Raw genomic sequence first — 13200 nt, 5'->3', positions numbered from 1 at the left:
CCTGGACTCCAATACCAGGTGCCCCATGTGGCAAGAGACAATGCAAGACATTTCTAAGGTGTGGGATCAGTGGAAGGAATCCATTAGAAAAGTACTTTTTGCTCTGTGCACTATAGCTGTCATTTGGGGTGCTCAAAACGTGTGTCTTAAAAAGTGGCCAATTTACAGCAATAGCAAATTACACTACAAGATTCCAATGTTGTGAGTGTGACTGCAATTCACTAGAAGTTAGAAGGTTTTAAAACCAAGCCAAGGCCAGACAAAGTGCATTAGGATCCCTAACAACGCAAGAAGGCAACTTTAAGTAAACAGCTATAGGCATATATATATATATATGTGCAGCCTTGCACAATATCAATGTACCTTAACTATAAAAAAAGAAGAAACTGTGCTTATCAAGGACATCTAATGCCCACCTCAGCGACACTTCAACTAAGATAATTGTATCTCTTTCTCTGAAAGATAAGCAAGTAGAGGTGCATGTACATCGACGTACAATCAGAAAAGTATCTTCAAAGTGACCTTACTTTGAGCATGCAGACATGCAGGATTTTCAAGAAAACAAACATGGGTCAAGATATTCTAAATGAACTGTACACAAGTGCCAATGTAACCTACATTGAAGAATGACGGTTCTGTAATGTTCTTACCTGGGTGAAGAGAAAGGACAAAATATGGTACAGAGAGGGCCACAAGCAGTTCATTACCAAAATCATATCAATGTAACAAGCTAGATTATTTGCTCAAAGCACAATCAGCAGCATGCTGGCAGGTTTCGCTGCAGGAGGCAGCAGCAGTGACCATGCATGTCCAGTCAGTTATGGCTGTAACTCTGTTGATGTGCCAAAGGGCCATGTCTGTACATTTTCAATGTGTGGAGGGTGACCAAAAAGCTTCAGAAAATTTCAAAAACGCTTTCCATGTCCAAGCTTTGGAAAACAACGAAATTATTTCCCAGAACTTGAACGGCAAGAAACCCCTCACTGGCTAGGATCACTCATTTATAGATGACCTTCATTGCCTTGTCCTCACTCCATCGGACCTCAAGCAAAGTGTACTTGGCACTGCATGAGACATGACAGTGGCAGGAACTGTGAGTTTCCAATGTTTTAAATGCCAAAGGCGAAATAAACAGCTAACAGGATAGCCCCACTGGCATATTTGTTACATCTCTCTCACACTAATCCATTCAAGTACAAAGTGCATGTTAATCAAGTCAAAATCTAAGCTTTGTGTTTTTAGTGAAGAAAATATAAACCTTAGAAAGTGTTCCTGCAGGTAAAAAAGTTTTCATTGGCTCCAATTGCTATTAAAACTATACTGATGATTCTTGAGGTGTGCAAAATCCTGTCTCTACGATATGCCCAATAAAAGTATCATCTTAGAAGCACTATCCTAGAAAACTGAGCACACTTTGACCAAGTAGGCAAAATCAACTTCTGCATTGCTTTCAACACTGCTTATTGGAATATACACTATCAGCATCACTAAAAACTAAAAAAAACAACTTGAAGGGTTGCCGTGCCTGTTGCCATTTGCCCCATCTTCCTTAACATTCTCTCAAAATGCATGCACAAGGGACAATACATCCATTAACAGGTCACAAGTACCAGGTTTTTCGAAATATATTTCAAGGCAAACTGCAAACGTACAAACTATGTGAATGAAACACAAAATGCATGAATCAGGTGAAAGTGTTGAGTCTGGCTAAAGGGGCCAGCTCAGAACTCACCTGAATGTGAGGATTCTCCCTTGTGCCTCCCTTCTGCTGTTGCTGCTGGTGTTGATTAGAGGCAGTCATCTCAGCCATTCGCTTTTCCATCTGCTCCAGACGCTCGAGTATGGACATCCTGAACTGGTTGTCTAGAATGTAGAAAAAACAGACTTGGGGTTAGCAAGTCTTTTGCTTTACATTCAACATGTGCACAGTAGAGTCCGGCCGATTCTTTCATCTAGGCTACAAGGTTTGGAATTTGGTCAATGTTGAATCACTCTGTTCATGAGCAGCCCTAATCTGCTGCCACCTGGACTACATCACGAGACGGCTTCCCACATTACATGTTTTATACTTCAGTCCTCCAATAACAGGTTGCATACGCCGCTGCTCTGGCTCATGACCCCTCCAAGTGTGTTGGGTTCTGTATCTCACACCAAGAGCCCCAAGCACTTTACAGGCTTCTGTTCGAAACTCTCCTCAAGCAACTGGGACTCAAATCCAATACTCCTCCCTATTTGTATCCTTTAGTGTCAATATAATACAAAGAACACCGAATAGGATGCACTGCCCTCAAATGCCTTTAAACACCTCAGTCTGTACATTTACTTCAGGTAAGATACAAAATCCAGTGGTACACTTATCAAAACCCCAACCTTAGCAAATTTTAGTTTTACTGCTACACATCTCTCAGTACACATTCATAGACAAGAACATGTCTTTAAACAATTTATTATCATTAATACACATTAAAATCCATAAGTCCGGTGTTCTTTGTAATATATATATATCAGAAATACGATTATGGTGAGTAATGTATCATATATATGGGATACATTACTCACCGTAATCGTATTTCTGATGCTTGTATCTGCTTAGATTCACATGCTGTGCATAGGCCGACATCTAGTGGAAGCTGCGGAGTATTACAGTTTGTTTTTCGGAACTCGAAAATGGGCGTCGACACAGGCGTGCCAGTAATACTATCCCTAGTGTGACGTCCACTGTACCCAAGATCCCTCACGCGTCTAGGATCCTCAGATTGTATTTTTTCTGACATGAGGAAGCATGAGGAGTAGCGCGAGTACAGATAATCCAAGCAGATAGACAGAAAGGTAAGACTACAAGCAATCATGCGCCTTCTCTCGGAGGGGAGGAAGGGTGGGTCGCATGTGAATCTAAGCAGATACAAGCATCAGAAATACGATTACGGTGAGTAATGTATCCCTTCTGAGGCTTGTGGAATCTGCTTAGATCACATGCTGTGCATAGATTAGCGAGCAGTACCAGAAGAAGGAGGTGGGATGTGAGAAGGGTCATGAGCAAACAGGTGTCTTAGAACCGCTTGTCCCACTTGTGTATCTGTCTTGGAATGAGTGTCAATGCAGTAATGCTGAGTAAAAGTGTGAATAGAGCTCCAAGTAGCTGCTTTGCAAATGGTGTCGAGGGGAACATTTGCAATGAAAGCCAGAGTGGCCCCAATGCCTCTAGTAGAGTGGGCCCTTGGTGTAAAAGGCAGAGTTTTTTCAGAAAGAGAGTAACACAGCTGTATACAGTTGATAATCCACTTCGAGATAGCGCCTTTAGAGACGCGATCTCCCTCTCTGCCTGTAGCTACGGAGACAAACAGTTGATCTGTTTTCCTTAGCGGTCTGGTTTTATTTACATAGTAGAGGACCGCCCTACGCACATCTAGGGTGTGTAGTCTCACCTCAGCCGAGCTTTGCGGGTTCTGGAAAAAAGCCGGAAGCTCGATGGACTGGTTTACATGGAATTTAGATATAAATTTAGGTGAGAACCTAGGGTGTGTGCGTAAAACCAGTTTGTCTTTGTGGATAGTAAAGAAAGGATCCTGCACTGACAGCCTGAATTTCACTGACCCTTCTTATAGAGGTAATGGCTACTAAGAAGGCCGTTTTATAAGTCAGGTGTTTGAGACTACTTTTATGCATGGGTTCGAAAGGGGGGCCCATGAGCTTAGCTAGCACCACATTAAGGTCCCATCCTGGCGGTGGGTTCGAAATAGGAGGGTGAAGTCTCTTTACTCCTTCCATGAAGGCTTTAACTACTGGTACTTTCCACCACAACACTTTGTTATGGGATGTGGTGTAAGCCGAGAGGGCTGCCAGGTGTACTTTCAGAGAGTTAAAAACCAATCCTGCATCCAGCAGGTGGAGCATGTATGTCACAACGTTGGAAGGAGTGCAATCAACAGGGTTGATTTGTTTATTCTGGCACCAAATAACGAATCTCTTCAACAGTGCCTTGTGTTTGGTTTCCTGGATTCTCTTAGGATGTTCATACACCTCTGTGGTAAATTGAGATGTCCAAACTCTATGACCTCAGGAGCCAAGCTGCCAGGTTCATTGAGTTGGGTTGCTGGTGCACTGTTTGACCTTGTTGCTGGGACAGTAGGTTGTACCAGGCTGGAAGTTTGATGGGCTCGCACACCGCCATCCTGCGTAGGTGTGGAAACCATGGTTGTCTCGCCCACATGGGAGCAACTAGGATGAGCGTCATCGATTCCTTGTTCATCTTGTACACCACCTTCCTGATGAGAGGAGTTGGTGGAAAAGCGTACGCAAACATCCCTGACCAGTTCATCCACAGGGCGTTCCCTTGGGAGTCTGGCTGGGGGAACCTGGATGCAAATCCTGGGCATTGTTTGTTTTCGCTTGTGGCGAATAAGTCTATAGTGGGGAAACCCCACTGAGAGAAGAGGTCTTCTACGATCTCTCTGTGAAGGACCCATTCGTGTTCTTCTGGGAGGGAGTCTCTGCTTAGAGCATCCGCTAGGGAATTGAGCTCCCCTGGAACATGTTGTGATGACAGGAAGATGTTCCGTCTGAGTGCCCATATCCAGATTTTCTGGGCAAGCTTGGACAGATTTGGTGAACGAGTCCCTCCTTGCTTGTTCAGATAGAACATGGCTGTCGTGCTGTCCGTCCGGATCTGCACCGACAAGTTTAGTAGATGGGGCTCGAACGCCCGAAGCGCTCGGAATACTGCCAGAAGCTCTAGGAGGTTGATGTGGTTCTTGGCTACTGAGTGAGACCAGAGACCCTGAGCTATGTGGTGGAGATGGTGAGCTCCCCACCCAGTCAGGCATGCATCTGTAGTCACCACTGCCTGTACTTCGGGATCGTAAAAGGGTTTTCCCCTTGCGAGATTCTCTCTTGTCCACCAGTGTAGGCTCTGTACAAGTGTTGGCGAAACGACCACTAGATCGTCCCACTGACCACTTGCCTGAGACCACTGTTTCGCCAACCATTCCTGCATGGGACGCATGCGCAGTCGCGCGTGGGGGACCAGGTAAATGCATGACGCCATCATGCCCAGTAACCGCATTGCTTTGCGTACCGTTATTTGTTGACCGGACTGATAATGTGGAATTTGCAGTAGTATATTCCGAATTCTCTCTTCCGAAGGGAAGGTCAACCCTTTCTGAGTATCTAGAATTACTCCTAGGAACTGTTTTGAGGTGCTTGGCACCAGGCTTGACTTCTTCTCGTTGATTGAGAAGCCTAATTCGTGGAGGAGGTCGATAGTCCTTTGAATGTTTGTCCTGCAAATTCCTGGGGTTTCCCCCGTTATGAGCCAGTCGTCCAGATAAGGGTACACTGGGATTGCCTCCCTGCGTAGGTGTGCCGCTGCCACCGCCAGTACCTTGGTGAATACCCTTGGTGCTGAAGCTATCCCGAAGGGCAGTACCTTGAATTGGTAGTGGCGACTGTCCACCTTGAAGCGCAAGTACTTTCTGTGCGCCGGGAGCATGGAAATATGAAAATAAGCATCTTTCATATCCAAGGTTGCCATGTAATCCCCCTTTTTTAGGAGGGGGATTACCTCTTGTAGCGTGGTCATACGGAATTTTTGGGGCTTGACATACCTGTTGGCAGGCCGTAGGTCCAATACTGGGCGCATTGTCAAATCTTTCTTTGGCACAAGGAAGTAAGTTGAATAGATACCCTTGTTTACCTGGTGTCCTGGGACGAGTTCTATTGCGTCCTTTTCTAGCAGAATGGCGATCTCCTCGAGAAGGATCTTCTGATGTTCTAAGGAGTGTACTTTTTGTCGTGGAGGATGGTTCCGGGGACGCTGCAGTAATTCTATACAATATCCTGTGGACACTGTTGACAGCACCCATCTGTCTGAGGTGATCCCTTCCCAAGCCTGGGTGAAGTTGGAAATGCGTCCCCCTACTGGGGTTGCGTGAGAAGGGACCCTGAACTGAGCGTCACTGCTTTGGTGGAGGCGTGCCACCTCCCTTGTTGGGGCTGCCTCTGCCTCTCTCACGACCTCTTTTGTTACCCCTGCCGTAACTTTGGGTAGACTGCTGGCTGTTGTTCCACTGTGTACCCTGTCCCTGGGCATAGTTGCCTCTTTGTGAATTTTGGCCGCGTGGGCGACGAAAATAACTGTTCCCCCTCTGGTTAGGGGGTTTGTTGGTTAGTTGGCCAAGGGATTTCAGTGTTTCGTATTCGTCCTTGGCGTTTTTCAGTGCGTCTTCGACCGCTTTCCCAAACAATAGATCGGGTTCCACCGGCTTGTCTATTAATGAAGCCTGAGTTTCTGTTTTGAACCCCGACTGCCGTAACCACGCATGTCTTTTGATAACAGTACCTTCTGCTATCAATCTCCCTGCGTTGTCCGCGGCGTCGAAAGTTGCTTTCAATATGCAACCAGACACGGCTCTCCCTTCTGCCGAGATCCGAGCCAATTGGCCCTTTAACGGTTCAGGAGCAGAGGCTATGAGTGCCGCGACCTCTTCCCATTGATGGCAGTTGTAGCTGGCCAACAGGGTGGTGGAGTTAGCAATCCTTGCTTGGTAGGCGGACGTTGAGGCTACCTTCCTGCCAAACCCGTAAAGTTTCTTGCTCTCCTTGTCGGGAGGAGCTTCTGATGAAGATAAGGGTGTTCCAGCCCTCTTACGAGTGTTGGTAACAACTAGGGAGTCTGGTTTAAGATGTCCTCTTATATAGAGAGGGTCAGACTGGGCTGCCCGGAAAATTTTTTCGACCCTGGGGTTGACTGCTCTGGTGAGGTTTGGGTTCACCAGGGACGGATCTATTCTTCGTTGGATGGATTTAAGGATAGGGATGGTCTGAGCGACCGGCCTCCTCTCTCCCACCAACTCTTCTGCGAAGTCCCTTTCCTCCTGTACACCGTGGGTGTCGATGTGAAAATGTTCTGCCGCGCGAGCGAGAACCTCATTAAGGAGGGGCTGGTTATCGACTGGCGAGTCGGTAACTGGGGCTTCGTTCTCTACCGGGGAATCTACTCTGTAAATTTCCTGCTCATCTTCTCCCTCCTCCTGGTCCTCATCCGCATAGTATTCCGTCCCGGTTTGTTCCTCCATAATTTCAAACTCCTGGTCCCCCTCAGGGAAAGGCTCTCCTTGGTACCTGGGGTGTGGAGTAGAGTATGGAGTAGAGTAAGGCTGTAACTCGAAGGGTTCAGGTCTTTCGAACCGGGCCCTTTTACTTAGGGGGATAGGATCAGTGGAACCTGAGGGTGTGGCCCCCTGAGGGTCATACGAGAGGAAATGCTCTGGATTCTTGTCGTAAAAATCAGCCAAGGAAGACATCCTTGACATAACCCTGTCTATGACTTCGCTGGACCATTCTTTGGAACAGGGGATGACTTTAGTAGGCAATTTAGGGGACTTATCAAGGGTACCCTTGCTGGATGTTGATCTCTCAGTAGACTTGTATTTGTCTGTCTGCTTAGGGGGGAGGGATGGTCTTACAGGAGTGGAAGAATGTGCTTTCCGCTGTTTCCCCCCCTCCCCGTGCGTGGACAAATGTTTTCCCTGTCCCTTGGAGGCCCCGGAGACTTTCGACGCCTTGCGTCGAGGATCGGGAGAGGTATCTGTGTCTTTCGAGCGTGGGGCCTCGCTGGTGTTAACTGCGGGCTCCGTCTCTTGGAGCGCGGCCTGGGGGTGGAAGTCGTCTTCGTCCTCCGACGATCGAACTTCCATTAGTCTAGGGAGCGAGGCACTCTTGGCAAGAGTGGATGATTGCCTTGCGTCATGAGGCGATCTCGATCGAGAGCGCCCAGAGGACACCGAGTCGGACCGTTCTATCTGTGCCTCTTTCCGAGAAGTCGACGTCGTCGAGGTTCGGTTGGACTTAGTGTGCTTAGTGTGTGTAGGGTGTGTAGCGCTTGCGTCGCCGGGGGTCTTCCCCATAGCCGCCCTGCCGGACGACCTTCCGAGGTCCGGGACCTGCGCTCGGCTGTCTTTTGACGCCGTAATGCCCTCGCCGTCCGAAAGTACGGCGTCGCTGCCATCGCTGAAGGCGCCCTCCGCTGCCATGGCCGCCTGCCTGGCGTGGTGGGCCCAACGCTTTGTCGAACGGTCCTTAAGTGTCTTAGGTTTAAACCTACTACACGCTCTGCAGTTCGCTTCGGGGTGGTCCCTCGGCAAGCAGAGACTGCACGTGGCGTGCCTGTCGACCCAAGGGTATTTGCGGTTGCACTTGGGGCAGAATTGGAAAGGGGTACCCTCCATACGCACCTTGAGGCAGCGGGCTGATAAGTGTAGGAAATATATAAGTGTATCTATATACCAAGAGTGAAGAGTATGTACCACCCCCCACTCTCCCTACTTGCAGGGCCGAGGCCAGCGGCCTACTAGGCCCGGGCAGAGGCCAGCGGCCTTCCGAGGCCCAGATCCGTCGTGCAGCAGCCGACGGTCGATGTCTTCTCCAGCCGTCGTCGAGTGTCGAGGGTTGACGTTGGGGTGGGGAAGGATGTCAATAAAGAATTATAAATTTCAATTATTAGCAAAAGTATGGCTAAGGCCAGGGGACTCCGCAAGATGCTTCCGACCAGTATGGCGGAAAAAAACAATCTGAGGATCCTAGACGCGTGAGGGATCTTGGGTACAGTGGACGTCACACTAGGGATAGTATTACTGGCACGCCTGTGTCGACGCCCATTTTCGAGTTCCGAAAAACAAACTGTAATACTCCGCAGCTTCCACTAGATGTCGGCCTATGCACAGCATGTGATCTAAGCAGATTCCACAAGCCTCAGAAATATATATATATATATATATATATATATATATATATATGAAATACGATTATGGTGAGTAATGTATCATATATATATATATATATATATATATATATATATATATATATATGATACATTATTCACCATAATCGTATTTCTGATGCTTGTACCTGCTTAGATTCAAATGCTGTGCATAGGCCGACATCTAGTGGAAGCTGTAGAGTATTACAGTTCTTTTTTTGGAAACTCGAAAAGGGACGTCGACATGGCGTGCCAGTAATACTATCCCTAGTGTGACATCCACTGTACCCATGATCCGTCACACTTCGAGGTCCCTCAGATTGTTATTTTTCTGGCATGAGGTAGCATGAGGTGTAGCGTGAGTACAGTTGTATCCAAGCAGATACGTTTCAGACAAGCTCATAAGCATCCATGCGCCTTCTCTCCGAGAGGGAGGAAGGGTGGGTTGTATGTGAATCTAAGCAGATACAAGCATCAGAAATACGATTACAGTGAGCAATGTATCCCTTCTGAGGCTTGTGGAATCTGCTTAGATCACATGCTGTGCATAGATTAGCGAGCAGTGTTACAAGAAGGAGGTGGGATGTGAGAAGGTTCATGAGCGAACAAATGTCTTAGAACCGCTTGCCCCACTTGTGTATCTGTCTTGGAATTAGTGTCAATGCAGTAGTGCTAAGTGAAAGTATGTATTGAGCTCCATGTAGCTGCTTTGCAAATACGGTCTAAAGGGACATTTGCAATGAAAGCCAGGGCGGATCCTGTGCCTTCTTGTGGAGTAAGCCCTGGGCGTAAAAGGCAGTGTTTGATTTGATAGGGAATAGCACAGTTGGATACATCTGACTATCCACCGACAGATGACATTTTTTGAGATGCTGTCACCTTCTCTGCCTGGCGTTATGGAGACAAACAGTTGATCTGTCTTTCTAAGTGGTCTAGTCTTTTCTACATAGTAGAGGACCGCCCTCCTCACATCAAGTGTGTGGAGTTTTGCTTCAGCTGAGCTGTTGGGTTCCAGGAAGAAAGCCGGTAGCTCGAATTACTGGTTTACACGAAATTTGGAGATGAATTTAGGGGGAGAACCTAGGGTGAGTACGTAAAACCAGCTTGCCTTTGTGTACAACAAAGAAAGGATCCTGAACTGACAATGCTTGTATTTCACTAACTCTAATTATGGAAGTGATAGCCACTAAGAAGGCAGTTTTGTAAGTAAGGTGTTTGGGGCTGGACTTGTGCATCGGCTCGAAAAGGGGCCCCATGAGCTTAGTGAGTACAACATTGAGATCCCATCCTGGTGGCGGGTTTGAAATTGGAGGGTGGAAAGTCTTTACTCCCTCCATGAATGCTTTGATGACAGGTACCTTCCACCATGAGATCTTATTGTGGGAAGTGGTGTAGGCTGACAAAGCCGCCAGGTGGACCTTCAAGGATTTAAACACTAACCTCACATCCAGCAAGTGGAGCATATATCTCAGAATGTGGGAAGGAGTACATTCAATGGGGTTAATTTGTTTAGACTGGCACCAAATTACGAATCTTCTCCACTTTTCAAAATAACAGTGTCTAGTGTTAGGTTTTCTTGATTCTTTCAAGATGTCCATACATCTTTGAGGCAGGTTAAGATGACCAAACTCTATGACTTCAGGAGCCATGCTGCCAAGTTCATTGAGTGAGGTAGGGAGTGCACTGTTAGGCCCCCGTGCTTGGAGAGCAGGTTGTATTGGCACGGGAGTTTGATGGGCTCACACATCACCAGTTTGCACAGATGTGGTTACCAGGGTTGTCTTGCCCACATAGGAGCAACTAGGATGAGCGTCATCTCTTCCTTGTGGATCTTGTTCACCACCTTCCTCATGAGAGGTGTTGGGGGAAAAGCGTAAGCAAATTTCCATGACCAGTTCATAGGGCGCTCCCCTTGGATCCTGGCTGGGGAAACCTGGACACGAAGTCTGGGCATTGGTTGTTTTCGCTTGTAGCAAACAAGTCTATTGTGGGGAAAGCCCATAGAGAGAAGAGGTGTTCTACGACCTCTTCTCTCTATGGAACGAAGTTGCTACTCGTGGTAGGGGATCTCTGCTCAATGAGTTTGCGAGAGAGTCGAGTTCCCCTGGAACGTACTGTGACGATAGGAATATCTTCCGTTTGAGTGCTCATTTCCAGATTTGGTATGCAAGTTTGGACAGATTTGGAGAAGTGTGCCCCCTTGTTTGTTTATGTAAAACATTGCTGTAGTGCTGTCTGTCAGGACCTGCACAGATTGGTTCCTTAGGTGGGGTTTGAACGCCTGACAGGCCTTTAATACTGCCAGAAGTTCTAGCAGATTGATGTTGTTCTGAGCTGCCGTGTGAGACCACAGACCCTGAGCTGTGTGGTGAAGGTAGTGGGCCCCCAGCAAGCAAGAGAGGTGTCCGTTGTAATAATCGCCTGTATCTCTGGATCGTAGAAGGGTTTCCCATTTAGTAGATTTTCTCTCGTCCACGAGCGAAGATTTTGTACCAGTGTTGGCGAACCCACCACTAGATCTTCCCACTGACGATTTGCCTTAGACCATTGTTTCGCCATCCATTCCTGCATGGGTTGCATTTGCAGACACGCGTGTGGAACCAGGTAAATGCAATATGCCATTATGCCTAGCAAGCGCATCGTTTTGCGCACCCTTATCTGGCGGCCGGCCTGATAATGTGGTATTTGCAACAGCATATTTTGGACTCTTTCCTCTTGACGGAAAGACCAACCCCTCTTGTGTGTTTAGGACAGCTCCTAGGAACTGTTTGGTTGTGCATGGCACTAGGCTTGATTTGTTCTCATTCATTGAGAAGCCCAATTGAAAGAGAAGGTTGATAGCCCTTTGAATGTTCTGTTTGCAAATTAGGGGGACTCCCCTGCAATGAGCCAGTCGTCCAGGTAAGGGTACACTGGGATTGCCTCCCTGCGCAGGTGTACTGCCGCCACCGCCAGTACTTTGGTCAATACACTTGGAGCGGATGCTATGCCGAAGGATAGCACTTTGAATTGGTAGTGCTGGTTCGCGATCTTGAAACGCAAGAATCTTCTGTACGCTGGGAACATTGAAATATGAAAATAGGCATCTTTCATATCCAATGTTGCAATGTAATCCCCCTTTTTTAGTAGGGGGATTACCTCTTGTAGCGTAGTCATGCGGAACCTTTGAGGCTTTACATATGTGTTTGCAGGGCGAAAATCTAATACCGGCGCATGGACACATATTTCTTTGGCACAGGAAGTAAGTTGAATAAATACCTGTTTACCTGGTTGGCCGGGACGATTTCGATGGCGTCCTTTAGCAGAAGTGTGGCGACTTCCTCGAGGAGGATACGCTGGTGTTCCTTTGAATGGACCTTTTGTCATGGGGGTGGTTTTAGGGCAGTTGGAGGAGCTCTATACAGTATCCGCCTGCTACTGTGGACAGCACCCATCTGTCTGAGGCGATTCCCTCCCATGCGTGGGTGAAGCTGGAAATGCGCCCTCCTACTGGAGAGGCATGGGAGGGCACTTGAATCGGATGATCACTGTTTCTGTGGAGGGGTACCCCCACGAGAGGAGTTGCACCTGCCATGAGCTCTGGCTCTACGCGGTCCTCTAGGATAATTATGGGAGGACTGACCTTGATTATTTCCCCAGGGAGTCCCTTGGCTCTGATTGTAAATGGACCCCTGTTGTGAACCTTGGCTGCAAAAACAGTGAAAATTGCTGTTAACCCTCTGGCTGGGTGGCTTGTTGGTGAGTTGACCCAAAGATTTAAGTGTCTCATACTCCTCATTAGTGGTCTTAAGGGCATTCTTGACAGCCTTGCCAAAGAGAATGTTGGGTTCCATTGGCATGTTAATTAAGGTGGCCTGCGTTTCCGGTCTAAAACCTGATTGCCGTAGACACGCGTGACATTTAATGACAGTACCCTGTGCAATAATCCGTCTGGCATTGTCTGCAGCGTCAAGGTTGGTTTTAAGTAAACAGCGTGACACTGCTCTCCCCTCTGCGGCTACCTGTGCTAGCTGGGATTCCAATGGTTCCGGGGCAGACGACAGTCAGGCCGACACTTCCTCCCATTTGTGGCAGTTGTAACTGGCCAAAAGGGTTGCATTGTTTGCAATTCTGGTCTGGGAAGCCACGGAGGAGGCAAGCTTTCTGCCCATTGTATAAAGCTTTTTGCTTTCCTTCTCCGATGTGGCCTCAGAGGAAGCAAGGGGGGTGCCCGCTCTCTTCCTAGTTGTAGTTACGACTAAGGAGTCGGGTTACAGCCGCCCTCTAATATATAGTGGGTCTGAAGGTGCGGGTTTAAATAGCTTTTCTATACGGGGGTTTACAGCCCATGTGAGGTTAGGGGTCTGTAATGACGGTTGTATCTTGCTCTGCATTGACTTGAGTAGAGGAATAAACTGCGCCACAGTCTTCTTGTCCCCAGGGATTTGTTCTACGAAATTCTTATC

General features: G+C 47.7%; 1 protein-coding gene across 13 annotated transcripts in view; it reads right to left on the bottom strand.

Annotated features, from left to right (window-relative positions):
• Positions 1-13200, bottom strand: part of CAMTA2 (calmodulin binding transcription activator 2) — a 1813542-nt gene that overhangs the window by 609110 nt on the left and 1191232 nt on the right. For all 13 annotated transcript variants that reach the window (XM_069643632.1, XM_069643658.1, XM_069643676.1 and 10 more), the window contains one exon: positions 1733-1863. In XM_069643632.1, coding sequence (XP_069499733.1) covers positions 1733-1863 — 131 coding nt within the window. The remainder of the gene's footprint in view (positions 1-1732; positions 1864-13200) is intronic.

This window comes from Ambystoma mexicanum, chromosome 1p (genome assembly GCF_040938575.1).
Source record: "Ambystoma mexicanum isolate Mex_15411 chromosome 1p, UKY_AmexF1_1, whole genome shotgun sequence".
NCBI classification, from domain to species: Eukaryota; Metazoa; Chordata; class Amphibia; order Caudata; family Ambystomatidae; genus Ambystoma; species Ambystoma mexicanum.
This window is presented reverse-complemented; position numbering and strand designations above follow the sequence as displayed.